Source organism: Saccostrea cucullata, unplaced genomic scaffold, assembly GCF_032062105.1.
Source record: "Saccostrea cucullata isolate Sc308-1 unplaced genomic scaffold, CSIRO_AGI_Scuc_v1 ctg607, whole genome shotgun sequence".
Taxonomy (NCBI): domain Eukaryota; kingdom Metazoa; phylum Mollusca; class Bivalvia; order Ostreida; family Ostreidae; genus Saccostrea; species Saccostrea cuccullata.
Window position 1 is genome coordinate 459,686 of NW_026933462.1, and position 13,299 is coordinate 472,984.

At 34.1% G+C, this 13,299-nt stretch overlaps 2 protein-coding genes across 7 annotated transcripts in view; one reads left to right on the forward strand and one right to left on the reverse strand.

Moving 5' to 3' along the window:
* Positions 1–1,870: 1,870 nt before the first annotated feature.
* LOC134238426 (uncharacterized) lies at positions 1,871–3,389 on the forward strand. Of its 2 annotated transcripts, none has more exons than XM_062720553.1 (3): positions 1,871–2,334; positions 2,494–2,657; positions 2,771–3,389. In XM_062720553.1, exons 1-3 carry the CDS (start codon positions 1,967–1,969, stop codon positions 3,334–3,336), a joined length of 1,098 nt encoding a protein of 365 aa, XP_062576537.1. In that variant the 5' UTR covers positions 1,871–1,966; the 3' UTR covers positions 3,337–3,389. The 2 variants fall into 2 exon arrangements, with proteins under 2 accessions (XP_062576537.1, XP_062576538.1); XM_062720554.1 differs by having other exon boundaries at positions 2,774–3,389.
* Positions 3,390–4,427: 1,038 nt separating this feature from the next.
* The window catches only part of LOC134238419 (ciliary-associated calcium-binding coiled-coil protein 1-like), a 65,649-nt gene continuing 56,777 nt past the window's right edge, over positions 4,428–13,299 (reverse strand). For 3 of the 5 annotated variants that reach the window (XM_062720549.1, XM_062720548.1, XM_062720547.1), the window contains exons 2-11: positions 13,052–13,100; positions 12,291–12,320; positions 11,359–11,462; positions 10,832–11,001; positions 9,124–9,271; positions 8,409–8,481; positions 7,845–7,964; positions 6,953–6,994; positions 6,231–6,359; positions 4,428–4,615 (exon numbers count right to left, since the gene is read on the reverse strand). In XM_062720549.1, the coding sequence (XP_062576533.1) occupies positions 4,529–4,615; positions 6,231–6,359; positions 6,953–6,994; positions 7,845–7,964; positions 8,409–8,481; positions 9,124–9,271; positions 10,832–11,001; positions 11,359–11,462; positions 12,291–12,320; positions 13,052–13,066 (918 nt within the window). In that variant the 5' untranslated portion in view covers positions 13,067–13,100 and the 3' untranslated portion in view covers positions 4,428–4,528. Of the gene's footprint in view, positions 4,616–6,230; positions 6,360–6,952; positions 6,995–7,844; positions 7,965–8,408; positions 8,482–9,123; positions 9,272–10,831; positions 11,002–11,358; positions 11,463–12,096; positions 12,237–12,290; positions 12,321–13,051; positions 13,101–13,299 lie in introns of those variants that run through there. The other 2 variants (XM_062720545.1, XM_062720546.1) reach the window with 2 other exon arrangements.

Consider the following 13,299-nt stretch of genomic DNA (forward strand, 5'->3'; position numbering starts at 1 on the left):
AAATACTGGAATCCATCCCCCTTCTCTCTCCTTTCACTGGGGGGGGGGGTGACCCTGTCTATAAATCAGCACAGTTCTCTCAGCTATTGCATTTCCACTGTGGTCAATTTCTCAAATGTGGGCGTGGTTCACGTGCACAAGCGGACTTACACGTCCATCATCATGTAAATTCTAAGAATTTACTGTTTTACAGTAGTCTTCTGATGTTTTCATAACTTCTATCATTAGAGTGAAAAGAAATTGATCATTCTTTTTTTCACTATTTTGGGACCTTTGTGGCAAGTGGATTGTTGTGTGAATTCCAACCCGTACATGTCTTATGCAAGGTATTGGAGTCTTGCATCACGCATCCAGAAGAATACACAATTTACAATGAAGCGCATTGAAGTGGTAAAATTTTCTGTTTGGATGGAACGTTTTGAGCTATCTTTAGACACGCCCATTTCTTTAGAAAGGAAAAATCGGTCAAATGATTCAATTGAATACCTGTAGAACAGGTATTTCATAAATATAATCGCCAATGAAATTGAAGGTCTACATAAATACCGAGTAAGCACGTGTTCGACTGATACATGTGTTATGTTAAATCCAATAAACACGATAAAATCATAATTATGTATAAAATCGTCTCAATGCGTGTTTTACATATAAGCGGAAACTCTCTATATGTCTCTTTCTTATATAAAAATTTTAATTTCAGTGTAACTCATGTTTTTTGTGCGGAAAGTGTAATGTCCTAAAACATTATGACGAATATTCCTGTCTCGTTTCTAAAGAAACGTAATGTTATAATTGACGTTCAAAACATGACTCAGAACGTTTCATCCAAATGGAAAATTTTACCACTTCAATGCGCTTCATTGTAAATCCCCGGCTTGCAATGGCGATTGAGGGAATAAATGTACTTATCTTCTATTAGAAGCAATGAAATATTTTCATAGAATCATTTAAAAACTGACAATTATCCCATCTAGACTTTTGCTGAACAGTCTATGTCATTAACTTTCACCGAGAACGATGAAGAACAATGCAGTCTATAAATAGATCGAGGTCGTGAGTATTCGAGAAGAAGCACGCCCTCTGGTCGGAGAAAATTGTGCAAATCTTTTTCCCACAATTCCAATTAACGCAGGCGCACTTGCAGTTTCATCCTAACGTAACTAGTCAGCCCGGGGGCTGACTAAAAACAACAACTCGGAACTTTATGTGTAATTGTTGATAAGATTTATAATATTGACAAGGTTGATATTCTCTAACTTTTTATAAAGTATGTGATAAGAGTAAATTCGAAATTAAAATATTTACAGCACCCCTAAAAACATGAGGGAGGCTTCGGGGCCTCCAACGTATGAAAAACACGTTGGTGTTGGTGTCCCACAGGCACTTGTTTCAGTCGTATACGGGATACCCCTTCCTTATAAGTAGGGGGTATCCCGTATACGAAACAAGTGGCTATGTGGTGTCCCCTGGATCTGCAACTGAGTTCTGTTTGCACAGAAAATTTTGGTTTCAATTTAATTTTTTACTATATATTTAATTTTGGTAACGCGTCATTTGATTGCATAAAAAATTAGTCCATATCACCACGATCACATGGGTTGTAGATCTACGTCACAATGACTTACGTCAAAAACGTATCAATCCGCTTGACGGTTACATTTTTACATGAAGGCATTTTTCGAAGAGTACATTGTCATATTTCTACACATTTTGATGGAAAATGAAACATGTTAAATATTATTATACAGTAATACTATAGAACAGAACAGAACAAGTATAAAGCGTTGACTGTCCCAACCCAAGTTTACATACCGTACAACTATAACAGCTATTACATTTTGACGTCATTATGATGTGGGACAACATTTCCTACCAGTAGCAAACGTCCTATGACGTCAGCCCCATAGCGACGTTGTAAAAGCAATAACGCCGAAAACGTCAAAATATCGATCCAGGCAATGAATGAATGTACGTTGTATCCATCAAACGATACTCGTATGTCATAATTCTTTCCATATGTGGATACCTTACCATAGCAATGCTCAAGAAAATATTTCGACGTGGAAAGAAGACCAAACCTGTGATTAGCACAGACTCCGCGCAGTCACTGGAAATGTCACCAGCTCGATTATCGGGGGAAAAGTTATTGTCAGAATATGATCAGGAGGAGAGTGACTCAGATTCAGCGTCCATGAAAGTTCTTGGTGCTTCCACAGGATCACGTTCTGGTAGCGAAAGCTCTAGTTATGCGCGTTTGAATGAAGATGCTAGAGAGACCGATGGCGAGTATAAAAATACTTGTCGCAAACTCAACAGTGCCATGCAAAAGTTTAGGTTGGCTTCCAAACTACTCTATTACTATTTTGAATGAAGTAATAGTTATGTGAACCATTGGATTCTATACAGCTGAATTTCACTTTATGATGCTGCAACAATATTCTATGATAGCTAAATTAAGATTATGACGATTTGGAATGTGTTGTTTTGTTGCAGAAGGAAAGAGGCAAAGATAAAGAGGCGACAGAGAGACATTGTCTGTATGCACCGTGAACTCTGTGAACTGACTCGTTTGATGCACCTGGCAAATGTACAAGCAATCTCCCTGGAACAAGCTGTAGACCACACCAAGATGGAAATGACCACTCTCTGCTCTCAATGTAAGTTAAAAATATTAATTTGTTTACTGAGTAGGTTGTGTAGCAATATAATAACTTAAGGCTCCATATAAGCATCAGAACAATATAAAACTGAAATATATTAATTTTTTTAGTAGATTACGATTCTGAGGAAGACATTCGCAAGAGAGAACCCCTTTGTTACAAAAAATTCAAAAACGCTTCAACGAAAGCCGACACGGAAAAAGTTCTCAATATGATCCGAGGCCGTCAGAATGCGCTTCGTCACCTAGAAGTTCTCGCCTACAAGAAGCTACTGATGTATTCTAATAACCTGATCAACACCAGGATAGATGTCAATGAGGCCTCAAACAAAGACAAAAAGAGTGCAGAAAATATGGCCTCATTGCAAAGTCGACGGAAGCCCCCTACACCACCCAAACCTAAGGTTCGAAGCCCTAGCGGGCGATTGAATTCTCAACTTCAAAGCGCACAGACTTTGTTAAATCAATTATTACAAATGACAGGAACGCCCAACAATGGGCCACAAAGTGTAACAGGGCCCGAAATTAGTCCCATTAACCACGTCAATGTAGTGAGACCGCTTGGCGTAGCGGGCAGCGATAATGGCCCGCTCAGCGGAACGGGCAATGATAATGGGCCGCTTAACGGAATGGGCAATGATGATGGGCCGTTGGCACTACAGGAATCTGACGTCTGATTGTAAATTCTTCCAGAAACTACCTGTTATGGCGTCTTTGTTGATAAAAGAAAAAAAAAATCTCATTTTCTGTTGCGTTTTCTCTAGTGTAATTTAATATGATTGGTCCACAGAAAATTAAAGAATATATTTTCCTTATACCATGGAAATAAAAAATAAATAAATCACCCTTTTAGTCTTTTTTGTACATTTATAAATAAGGTAATGTTCAACGTAGTTTTAAAAAAAATGGCCACAAACTTAATTACTAAGCATAAAATCTGTTATGAAAAGGAAAACTGCGATAAAAGGTTGTCTTCGGCTACCTGTGTGGCTCCCAACGTAAGCTAGCTCCAGACAGCTCCATTTTACGTTACGCTAACAATGTTATCATGATGCCATTATTGAGGGGGCACAGATACACTGTATATATAGTAGCTTACATGCGCTTGACGTTTTTAACCTTTCTTGCCCGCGTGGCGCAGTCGTTAGAGTCTGCTTTAGAGTCGCGAAGTAAGGAGCTGATCCTTACGTCGCGAGTTCGAATCCCACTGTGGGACTTTGAGACCGGTCCTTCGGATGAGACCGTGTAAACCGAAGTCCGTGTCGCAGTAGGTGCTGGAACGAAAAAAAAACGTTATTATTATAGTACGGGGAATTTTCAGGCCGACTAAAGCCAGTCCCTACTATTTTACTTCGTTGCCTACGAACGAATTGAAATAGTAGGGACTGGCTGTAGTCAGACTGGGGAAATTTTTTATCTATGAAAAGAAAAGTTAAAAACGTCAAGCGCCCGTGGTAGTAGTGCCTTTTCTATAGTATTCTATATATCAGCAATATTATTAGGCAGGGGAACCCTCTCCCTCCCCGGTCCCTACGGGCATGCCGGAGAATTGACACTGTGTGCATTGACAATATGCTCCCAAGTCCCAACAGAATATGTGCACGAGGCGGAACGAGAACACTTGAATTAGTGTCATACATATGCATCATTCAATGTTCAAGAAATGGCAAATGCTACAAAAATATCAATAATATATTGGGGGATGTGTGTGAAAATGATAGAAACAGAAAATTCAATGTTTTGTAGCTAAATATGAAACAAAAACATATGTATTTTAGATTTTTATTAATAACTGTATTTACATGTTAAAGTAACAAAACAAGTGGACACATAATAACAAGCACTGTCTACAGAACACTCCTCCCATGTCTACGTAGTCTCTGCCACTCTGTGAACTTTGTTTATTTTCTGAATTAGATTGTTCTCCTTCTCCCTCAGTTTAGCAGCTATGTCCAGCTGTGAAAATAAAGATTGTACTGTCATCAGAAGATTTTATAGACATAGAAATTAATTCATTGCTTTTATCTCTATTTAATAATGTACTGCTGCTGTATTCATGTTCAAAGAAATAATCTGCAAAACAGCTCTGTTTACAGGAATCATCACTGACCAGGGTCATTTACCTGTCACTGCCATATCATTGGAAACATCAAAGATGAATAGTTCATTAAAAAAGTTTTACTTGTCAAAAGATCTTCTTAAAAACCACAGGTTACTGATGTCTTGAGATGACCTTATATCTGACCTTTGACCTTTTTTAAAACAACTTTTTTAATGGCTAGTGATAAGTTTAGCATACATTGCAGTTAGTTCCTTTGTGACATTTTATCACTGACATTAACTCCTCTGAGATATTGCACTAACCTGTAGGCCTGACATTAGCTCCTTTGTGACATTAACTTCACTGAGATATGGCACTAATCTGTAGGCCTGTCATTAGCTCTTTTGTGACATTGACTCCTCTGAGATATTGTACTTACCTGTATGCCTGACATTAGTTCCTTTGTGACATTTTATCACTGACATTAACTCCTCTAAGATATTGCACTAACCTGTAGGCCTGACATTAGCTCCTTTGTGACATTAACTTCACTGAGATATTGCACTAATCTGTAGGCCTGATATTAGCTCCTTTGTGACATTTACTCCTCTGAGATATTGTACTAACCTGTAGGCCTGACATTAGCTCCTTTGTGACATTAACTCCTCTGAGAAGAGATATTGCACTAATCTTTAGGCCTGACATTAGCTCCTTTGTGACATTAACTCCTCTGAGATATTGCACTAATCTGTAGGCCTGTCATTAGCTCTTTTGTGACATTGACTCCTCTGAGATATTGTACTAACCTGTAGGCCTGACATTAGCTCCTTTGTGACATTAACTCCTCTGAGATATTGCACTAATCTGTAGACCTGACATTAGCTCCTTTGTAACATTGACTCCTCTGAGATATTGTACTAACCTGTAGACCTGACATTAGCTCCTTTGTGACATTGACTCCTCTGAGATATTGTACTAACCTGTAGACCTGACATTAGCTCCTTTGTGACATTGACTCCTCTGAGATATTGTACTAACCTGTAGACCTGACATTAGCTCCTTTGTGACATTAACTCCTCTGAGATATTGCACTAATCTGTAGGCCTGACATTAGCTCCTTTGTGACATTAACTCCTCTGAGATATTGCACTAATCTGTAGGCCTGACATTAGCTCTTTTGTGACATTGACTCCTCTGAGATATTGTACTCACCTGTAGGCCTGACATTAGCTCCTTTGTGACATTAAATCCTCCGAGATATTGCACTAACCTGTAGGCCTGACATTAGCTCTTTTGTGACAATGACTCCTCTCAGATATTGGACTAAACTGTAGGTCTGTCATTAGCTCCTTTGTGACATTAACTCCTCTGAGATATTGCACTCACCTGAAGGCCTGACATTAATTCCTTTGTGACATTTTATCAATGACATTAACTCCTCTGAGATATTATACTAACCTGTAGGCCTGACATTAATTCCTCTGTGACATTTTATTACTGACATTGACTCTACTGAGATATTGTACTCACCTGTAGGCCTGACATTAGCTCCTTTGTGACACTCTCTACTACTTCTATGACATCCTGCGGTGTCAGTTCTGAGAAGGCATCAATGTCCTCTACAGGTGGGGGTTCTGTCATTTTAGCAGATTCGTCCACCTGAGAAGTAAAAATAATCAGATTTGAGCATGCTTACAGTCAGGTATGAGCTCAGCCTATTCTGAAAGTATCTTAAATATGAAAATATCACAACAAAAGAGCAACATATTCACTCTCTCATTTATAAAATTTTACAAATCAATTTCGGAATATATTAATTCAGTCTGAATCAAACAAAATACTTTGAACTTTTTTTATGGGGGGGTGTCTTTTATTCTTAAAAAAGTTTAAATAACTAGAAATGGGAAGTTGTAAAGTAATATCTTGCAAATGCATTTGTTCACCATGGGGAGGATGACAAGACAAAAGTTGAAACCATAAGGAGTATTAATTAAATTGTATATCTTTTTTTAAAATTAACTTTATCAAGTTAAAGTCATTAGAATGTAGAGTAAAGGATGCAAATATCAACATTTCATTGTTAGCAGAGAAATTAAATGTCTGAATTCAAGGCTGAACTTTTTACTTTTATTTTGTATATTAAGAAAATATTGGTTAAGATTGAAAAAAAAAATAATTTGAAAAACTGGAAAGGGAAGAAGATAAAACTGGAATGTAACAAAAGATTTTGAAAACAAGGAATAAAGATTGACCTCTGCTGATTCTAAGCGTAAAATGTCTGCCTCCTCTGTAACCTATATAGCAATAACAAAGAACATCTCACATCATAAGTTTTTTTAGATTCAATTGAAGTGCCATCAAAGAAAAAAAGGGAAACTCTATGTTCCATCAATATCATTTGAAATTAATACAGTAAAACATGGTTATAGCAAACATGTCTATAATAAATTTATGGTTACAGTGGAGTAATTCTTTTTCTCTGTGAAATATATTGTAAATTTAACAGATATAATGAAATATGCTTATAATGAAGTGAAATTGTTCATCCCTGGAACTTCGTTATAAAATTGTTTTATTTGTATTTTGTCATTGTGACAATGGTGTATATAACATTTTAAGATAAGTTTTCCTATTATGTCACAAATATAATAGGTATCACTATAAACCCTGAAAAAGATAGAAACAGGTCACATGATATAATGTAAACGAATTACATTTGGTGTTCACTGTTGTATTATTTTTAGCGTTTTTGGCGGAAAGAAACTTCCGCTAATTCAAGTACAATGCTAAATGTCTTATACATATATACTTTAATAAGAATCATTAAGAAATGTGCTAAATCAAATCTAGGCTAACTTGTTCAAAAATCAATTTCCGCCAAATATTGTACACGCTAAATATAATACATCTACAGTATATCCTTAATTTGCGAGGAAGAATACAAGACTAATTTTTTTTTCTAATTAAGGGTAAAAAAGATGATTTATTAAATGCAAGGATTTTTTTTCTTTACAACAGATGACATTAAAACTAATTTGTTTTAAACTCAGCTCTCCCTATTTGGGAAATGTTTAAAAAAATTATTAAATTGGCAAAAATAGAATTGATTTTAATGTAACAGGATCCAGTAAACACTGTACAAACCTGTGGTTCTGGTGAGGGAGGGGGCGTGGCTATATAGGCAGTGAACAGACTCTCTTCCACACCTTCATCCAGGGGTGGGGGGAAGGGCAGGGCTGCTGGCTTAGCCACCTCTATCTCCAGCTGTTATATTACATCAGCATTATAAATAGATACAATATTTCCCATCCGATATTGCTATCATTTTTGGACATACATGTATATCATTTTCTATGGGGTACATTTTTAATTGTAATATGGACTATGGTTGTATTTGTTTTGTAATACAGCAAAATATAAAGTATGTTGTATATTTTGTTTCTGAGCATACTTCTGGAAAGGAAAAGTTAAGTAAAATTTCCTTGATTTATATTTGTACATGAGGTTTTCTTCTACGCCTAATAGGAAAGGACTCTCACAGATATACCAAAAATTCTTAACTTTATATTACAGATATTTACTTTTAAAAATTCAAATTCAAAGCTTCTAATATCTAATGCATCAAATGACAATAAATTCATTTTTAAACAATATCTTTAAGAAGACTTGATTTGTTATTGAGTCTGTAGACTAGCTGGTGACACTTACATCAGTTCCTATAATCTCCTCGGCTTGTGTGTGTGAGAACATAAACTCAAACAATTTGTAGTGCTGAAAGAGGCTGAAAATAAACCAAGCATATAAAGGATAAAACCACAAGTGTATAATCTGTTAACTAGGTACATGACACCACAATGACAAGAACAGTCTCCCTCTTAAGTACGAATAAACCATAAAATTTGTTACTTAATTAGAACCATTTTAGGAAATATTTAAACCCTGAACAGAATTTAAATGTGTACAAATTGACAGAAAAAATATTAAAAATGTATACAGTAAAATTAAAAACATATAATATCTTTCTTTTCTAAGAGATACGGGATAACATACTTATAAGACTTTTCCCTTAATAACTCTTAAATAAAATATACTTCTGGTAGGAATCTTTTCTTTTAAAATTTGCTGCAGAACATGATTTTCCATATATTTCAACAGGAAAACAAAAATACATGTAGTACCACAAAATTTACAGTTGTTTTCCAGCCATATAGAATAAAATAGAAAAATTTGATAAAACTTTCAGTTATTGTAAATGCTTAAAAAAACAATAAGAAATTTTCGGGATAGATTTTCTCAAGATTTTTGTCCTGTAAATCTATGAGATAAAATTTAAATGGGTGAAAAATGAAGAAATGATTGCACATAATTAGGGTGGTGTAAAGAGATATTTTATCTGTTTATGCACTAAAACTGAATTCAGTACCTTGTAAACATATACTCTGATATGCTTTTGGCCTGCTGTAAATTGAAAAAATCTAATCCTGCTGACTTGACATCAGAATATTCAGGTTCAACTCCACGCAACATTTTCTGCATTTCCTTGAGATTATCAACTAAATGCAGGTGTTGATCTACAAATAAACAGAATACATGACATTATATTATACAGTTTGGAATTTGAATAAATGTTTGCAGTTAAGCATGCACATTTGCTAGTAAGTACCAGTTTATACCAGTGTCACAGAATGCAAAGAAAATGAACATGCATATTAAGGTAAGTCACTCGTCAGCTTTTTAGAAAAGTTCACGCAGAAGCTTTTACTTCAAAACTACTTATTAAAATTCAATTTTTATAACATATTTAAATTCAACAATATAGCATTCAAAATAAAAATTTGATAAGAAGGGACTATTTCTTTTGGTGGAAGGATATTATAGCAGAAAATGCAAATCTGCACATTTATAAAATTTAAAATGGAAATTTAGCCTCACATATATTTACTTGGAGAATATTTTCCGTTTTGATATTGCTAAAAATATTCAATATAGGTCTTAATTTATATTTTTAGACTAAGTTTTAAAATTTAACAAACTTTTCCAAAAAATGAAAATATATTAAAGAAGTCAAGGTCAAATTTACACCATTTTTTGCCTGAAAATCACATATTTTGACAAATATTTCAAAATTAACATCACGTACTGACCCCACCTTTTTCTTTCATTATTTTAAACTACTCGATACTTGTGACTGATCAGCACTAAAGTCGTAAAAAGTTTGATATAAGAAAATTTTTTATTGCCTATTAAGTTTTTTAATACCCCAAATATGTTATTTTTTAGTGCAAAAAGGTCACACAATAATTTACGCGCATTAATTTGAAAGATTTGTTTAATGATAAATATTATTCAAACTATTTTACGTAAAATAAGATTATATTTATTGCCATGCTTACATCTAATCAAATATAATAAGGATTAAAGTTATTAACCAAAGAGATGAAATTTAAGTGCAAAAAGGTGTTAAATGCAGTTAAGCACATGCACATTTTTTTTGCGATTTTGAGTTACACTTTACCAGTACTTATCCAAAATATACTTCTCAAAAAATCCTTGATATAACAAATTTCAGGAGTGACTTACCTTAAGTGATCAATTTGCACAGGCACTTATTTATAAACTAATATAAACCCATAGAATAACATTATTATTGCACTATGAGTTATTACAGAAACAAGTTTTTGTGACAATTCAGTATGAAAATAATGGAAAAGGAATTTAGGCACAAGACAATTCAGTATGAAAATAATGGAAAAGGAATTTAGACACAAGACAATTCAGTATGAAAATAATGAAAAGGAATTTAGGCACAGGACAATTCAGTATGAAAATAATGAAAAGGAATTTAGACACAGGACAATTCAGTCTGAAAATAATGGAAAAGGAATTTAGACACAAGACAATTCAGTATGAAAATAATGGAAAGGAATTTAGGCACAGGACAATTCAGTATGAAAATAATGAAAAGGAATTCAGACACAGGACAATTCAGTATGAAAATAATGAAAAGGAATTTAGGTACAGGACAATTCAGTATAAAAATAACAGAAAAGGAATTAAGACACAGGACAAAAAGTATACAATTATGTATAACACTACATAGTTTATTTGATTTTTAATGACTTAATACAAACCTTTGACATTAGTAAACAATGTATGCACCACTGTAAAGAATCCTGACAGCTGCTGCGGAGTAAATGACTGTTGTTTTCCCCACCAGATGGCGCTTGTGTAGTAGTCTAATGTCGCAGCATCTTGTAGGTGTGTGCGGTAGTTGGACAAAGAAAATGTTTCACATAATTTTCTGAAAAGAACATGAAATTACTTCATTTGAAGTATACTAACTTACTAGAAACCATGATATTATATAAATATTATAATAAATGGTTTAAATCTGATCACACAAGATTTTCCTTCAAAATAGGTGTGATTATGAATCAATTAGAAGCTCCTTTACATTACAGTTCAACTTCATTACCTTGAACACTAGCTGATATATATTTAAACATGTTCAAACACCAGAGTTATGTCTAAGTGAATTGGTAGGTTAAACAACAGTACTTTTTATGTTTTTTTAACCTTGTAATATACTCTGATATCTTGAAGTTGAATCTTTTTGCCAACAAGCGTTAGACAACGTGGTTAGTTTGACTGTACTTACTTCTGTATATCTGTGACTTCTAAACTCAGAAGCTCTGTACACTGTTCCTGGGACAGAATCTTGTAGGCAAAACTCTCAGCCTGGTCATCAACCTCATCTTCTCCCTGTGTAAAACAATAAACTAAGAATGTTCAGAACATAAACTTACAATAAATCACATACTGTGAAATCATAAATTTTTAAAGTATGTCATGGGCAACATTCATCAATAATATGACTATGTGCAGTCTTAAAATGAGAAAATATGTGAAGGTAATATCTTTTTTACTTTTCATTTTCTAATAATAGATTGGTCTGACTCAACACCACAATTTGGATCTTTTCAAACTCTTTAGTCCAGTTGAATAGGAAGGAATATAATGTCAAAATATTTTAAATACAACCAACATTCATGATATGGCTTTATTTTTTCCGCAGCTCAACTCCACACATTCTTTCTGCTCAATAAAAAAAGAAATACTCTTTCTGTTAAAGCATGCTTTATGCCGATCAACAATAACATCAGGGTTCTCTAAGGTTCTTCGTTTAGTAGTAACCATTGGTGGAGGGAGCTTTCAACAACTCCCTTATTTTGCTTTTTCAAAATAAATGTCGGCAAGTAGCCTCCTATCCACCCTCCCACTTACACATACATGTACCAAACAGTAAAGTTTATGCGGCAAATCGGAATCGGATACAACGTAATTTTCAACAATATTCCGTTTAACTGAAAGATAAAGGGGTCTTTTAGAGTCTTACATCTGCTATTGTGACAGTTTTCTTTCCCTTTGCATCAGTTTTTGACAAATTATTCCCAGATAACGGCGTTTTGCTTGATTTTCCAGAAACTTTCGTATTGCTTTTCGCCGCCATTTTGTTTGTTGCTAAAAACAAATTTTCTACTATTTATCTTCAATGATTAAAGAGTTCTACGAAAGGACGGTTACTCTTACCGTTTTCTTTCCCTTCTCTTTTCTTGTTGACTGAAATTAAAAGTTATAATAAGATAAAGATCTACTTCTACAAAATTTATGATAAAAAAGAAAATAAAACTAAGAATAGCCCCTACTTGTTTATTACTACTTCAAATTTTTTAAAAATAAAATCAAAACCGTGTGTATTTTTCGACATATACTTAAAAAAACAAAAAAAAAACAAAAAGTAAACAAAACTTAATACATAAAACTATCTATTATAATAACATGAATAACGAACACACATGTTGATTAGTAACAGAAAATATCGGAAGGAATGAACTGGATGGATAAGATGAAAAAGATGGATCTTTCTCGTCACTTTTAAAATTTATTTTCTTTGTTTGATTTTGTTTTTTTTTTTTAATTTACTGATTTTACTTTTTTTCAGTGGTAAGGGGACGGGTCACATTTAGAACAGTATCAATTTCACACATAAATAGAAATGGTATGTTAATGAAAAGGAATCCTGTTCGATGTTTAGGAGGAGGAAATGTAAAAATAGGAGATCAATATTGAATACCCTCGGGCGGCCACACGGGGACTCGTGGGCAACAGGTGCGTTCCCTCCGGCTATTTCCTCCTCCGAGTCAATCTAATATTGTCAATCATTGCATCAGTTCAAAAAAAGGACAAAGGCTCTTAACCACCAAAAAGTTATGATTAAGCATATTTTTAAAGTATTTACGTGTACTGTTGCTTTCAAAGTAGATAGAAAAAAACATTGAAGATAGACTCACCTTTCTCCCAGCCATGATGAAATCCTCAGTAGATCACATATAGTTTATACTAAGAGTTAAAAAAAGTAAACTTAAGTCAAATAAAATGTGGAGTATTTAGTGTAGTGGTCAAACTGTTCCTGTTACTAGGCATTTCCTGCCTGGAATTACAATCTTCTTATGTCCGAATCATACTGTACAACGACAATCAATCAGTTAGAATCTGTTTTTTAATACGCTTAGGATTAATTTCTTTTAATCCGTCCATT

Bases quoted from the DNA above. Each gene is read 5' to 3' on its own strand.
- LOC134238426 (XM_062720553.1), top strand. From the start codon at position 1,967: ATGTACGTTGTATCCATCAAACGATACTCGTATGTCATAATTCTTTCC. The intron at 2,335-2,493 runs GTTGGCTTCCAA...GTTTTGTTGCAG, and splicing joins AGTGCCATGCAAAAGTTTAG to AAGGAAAGAGGCAAAGATAA. The intron at 2,658-2,770 runs GTAAGTTAAAAA...TAATTTTTTTAG, and splicing joins GACCACTCTCTGCTCTCAAT to TAGATTACGATTCTGAGGAA.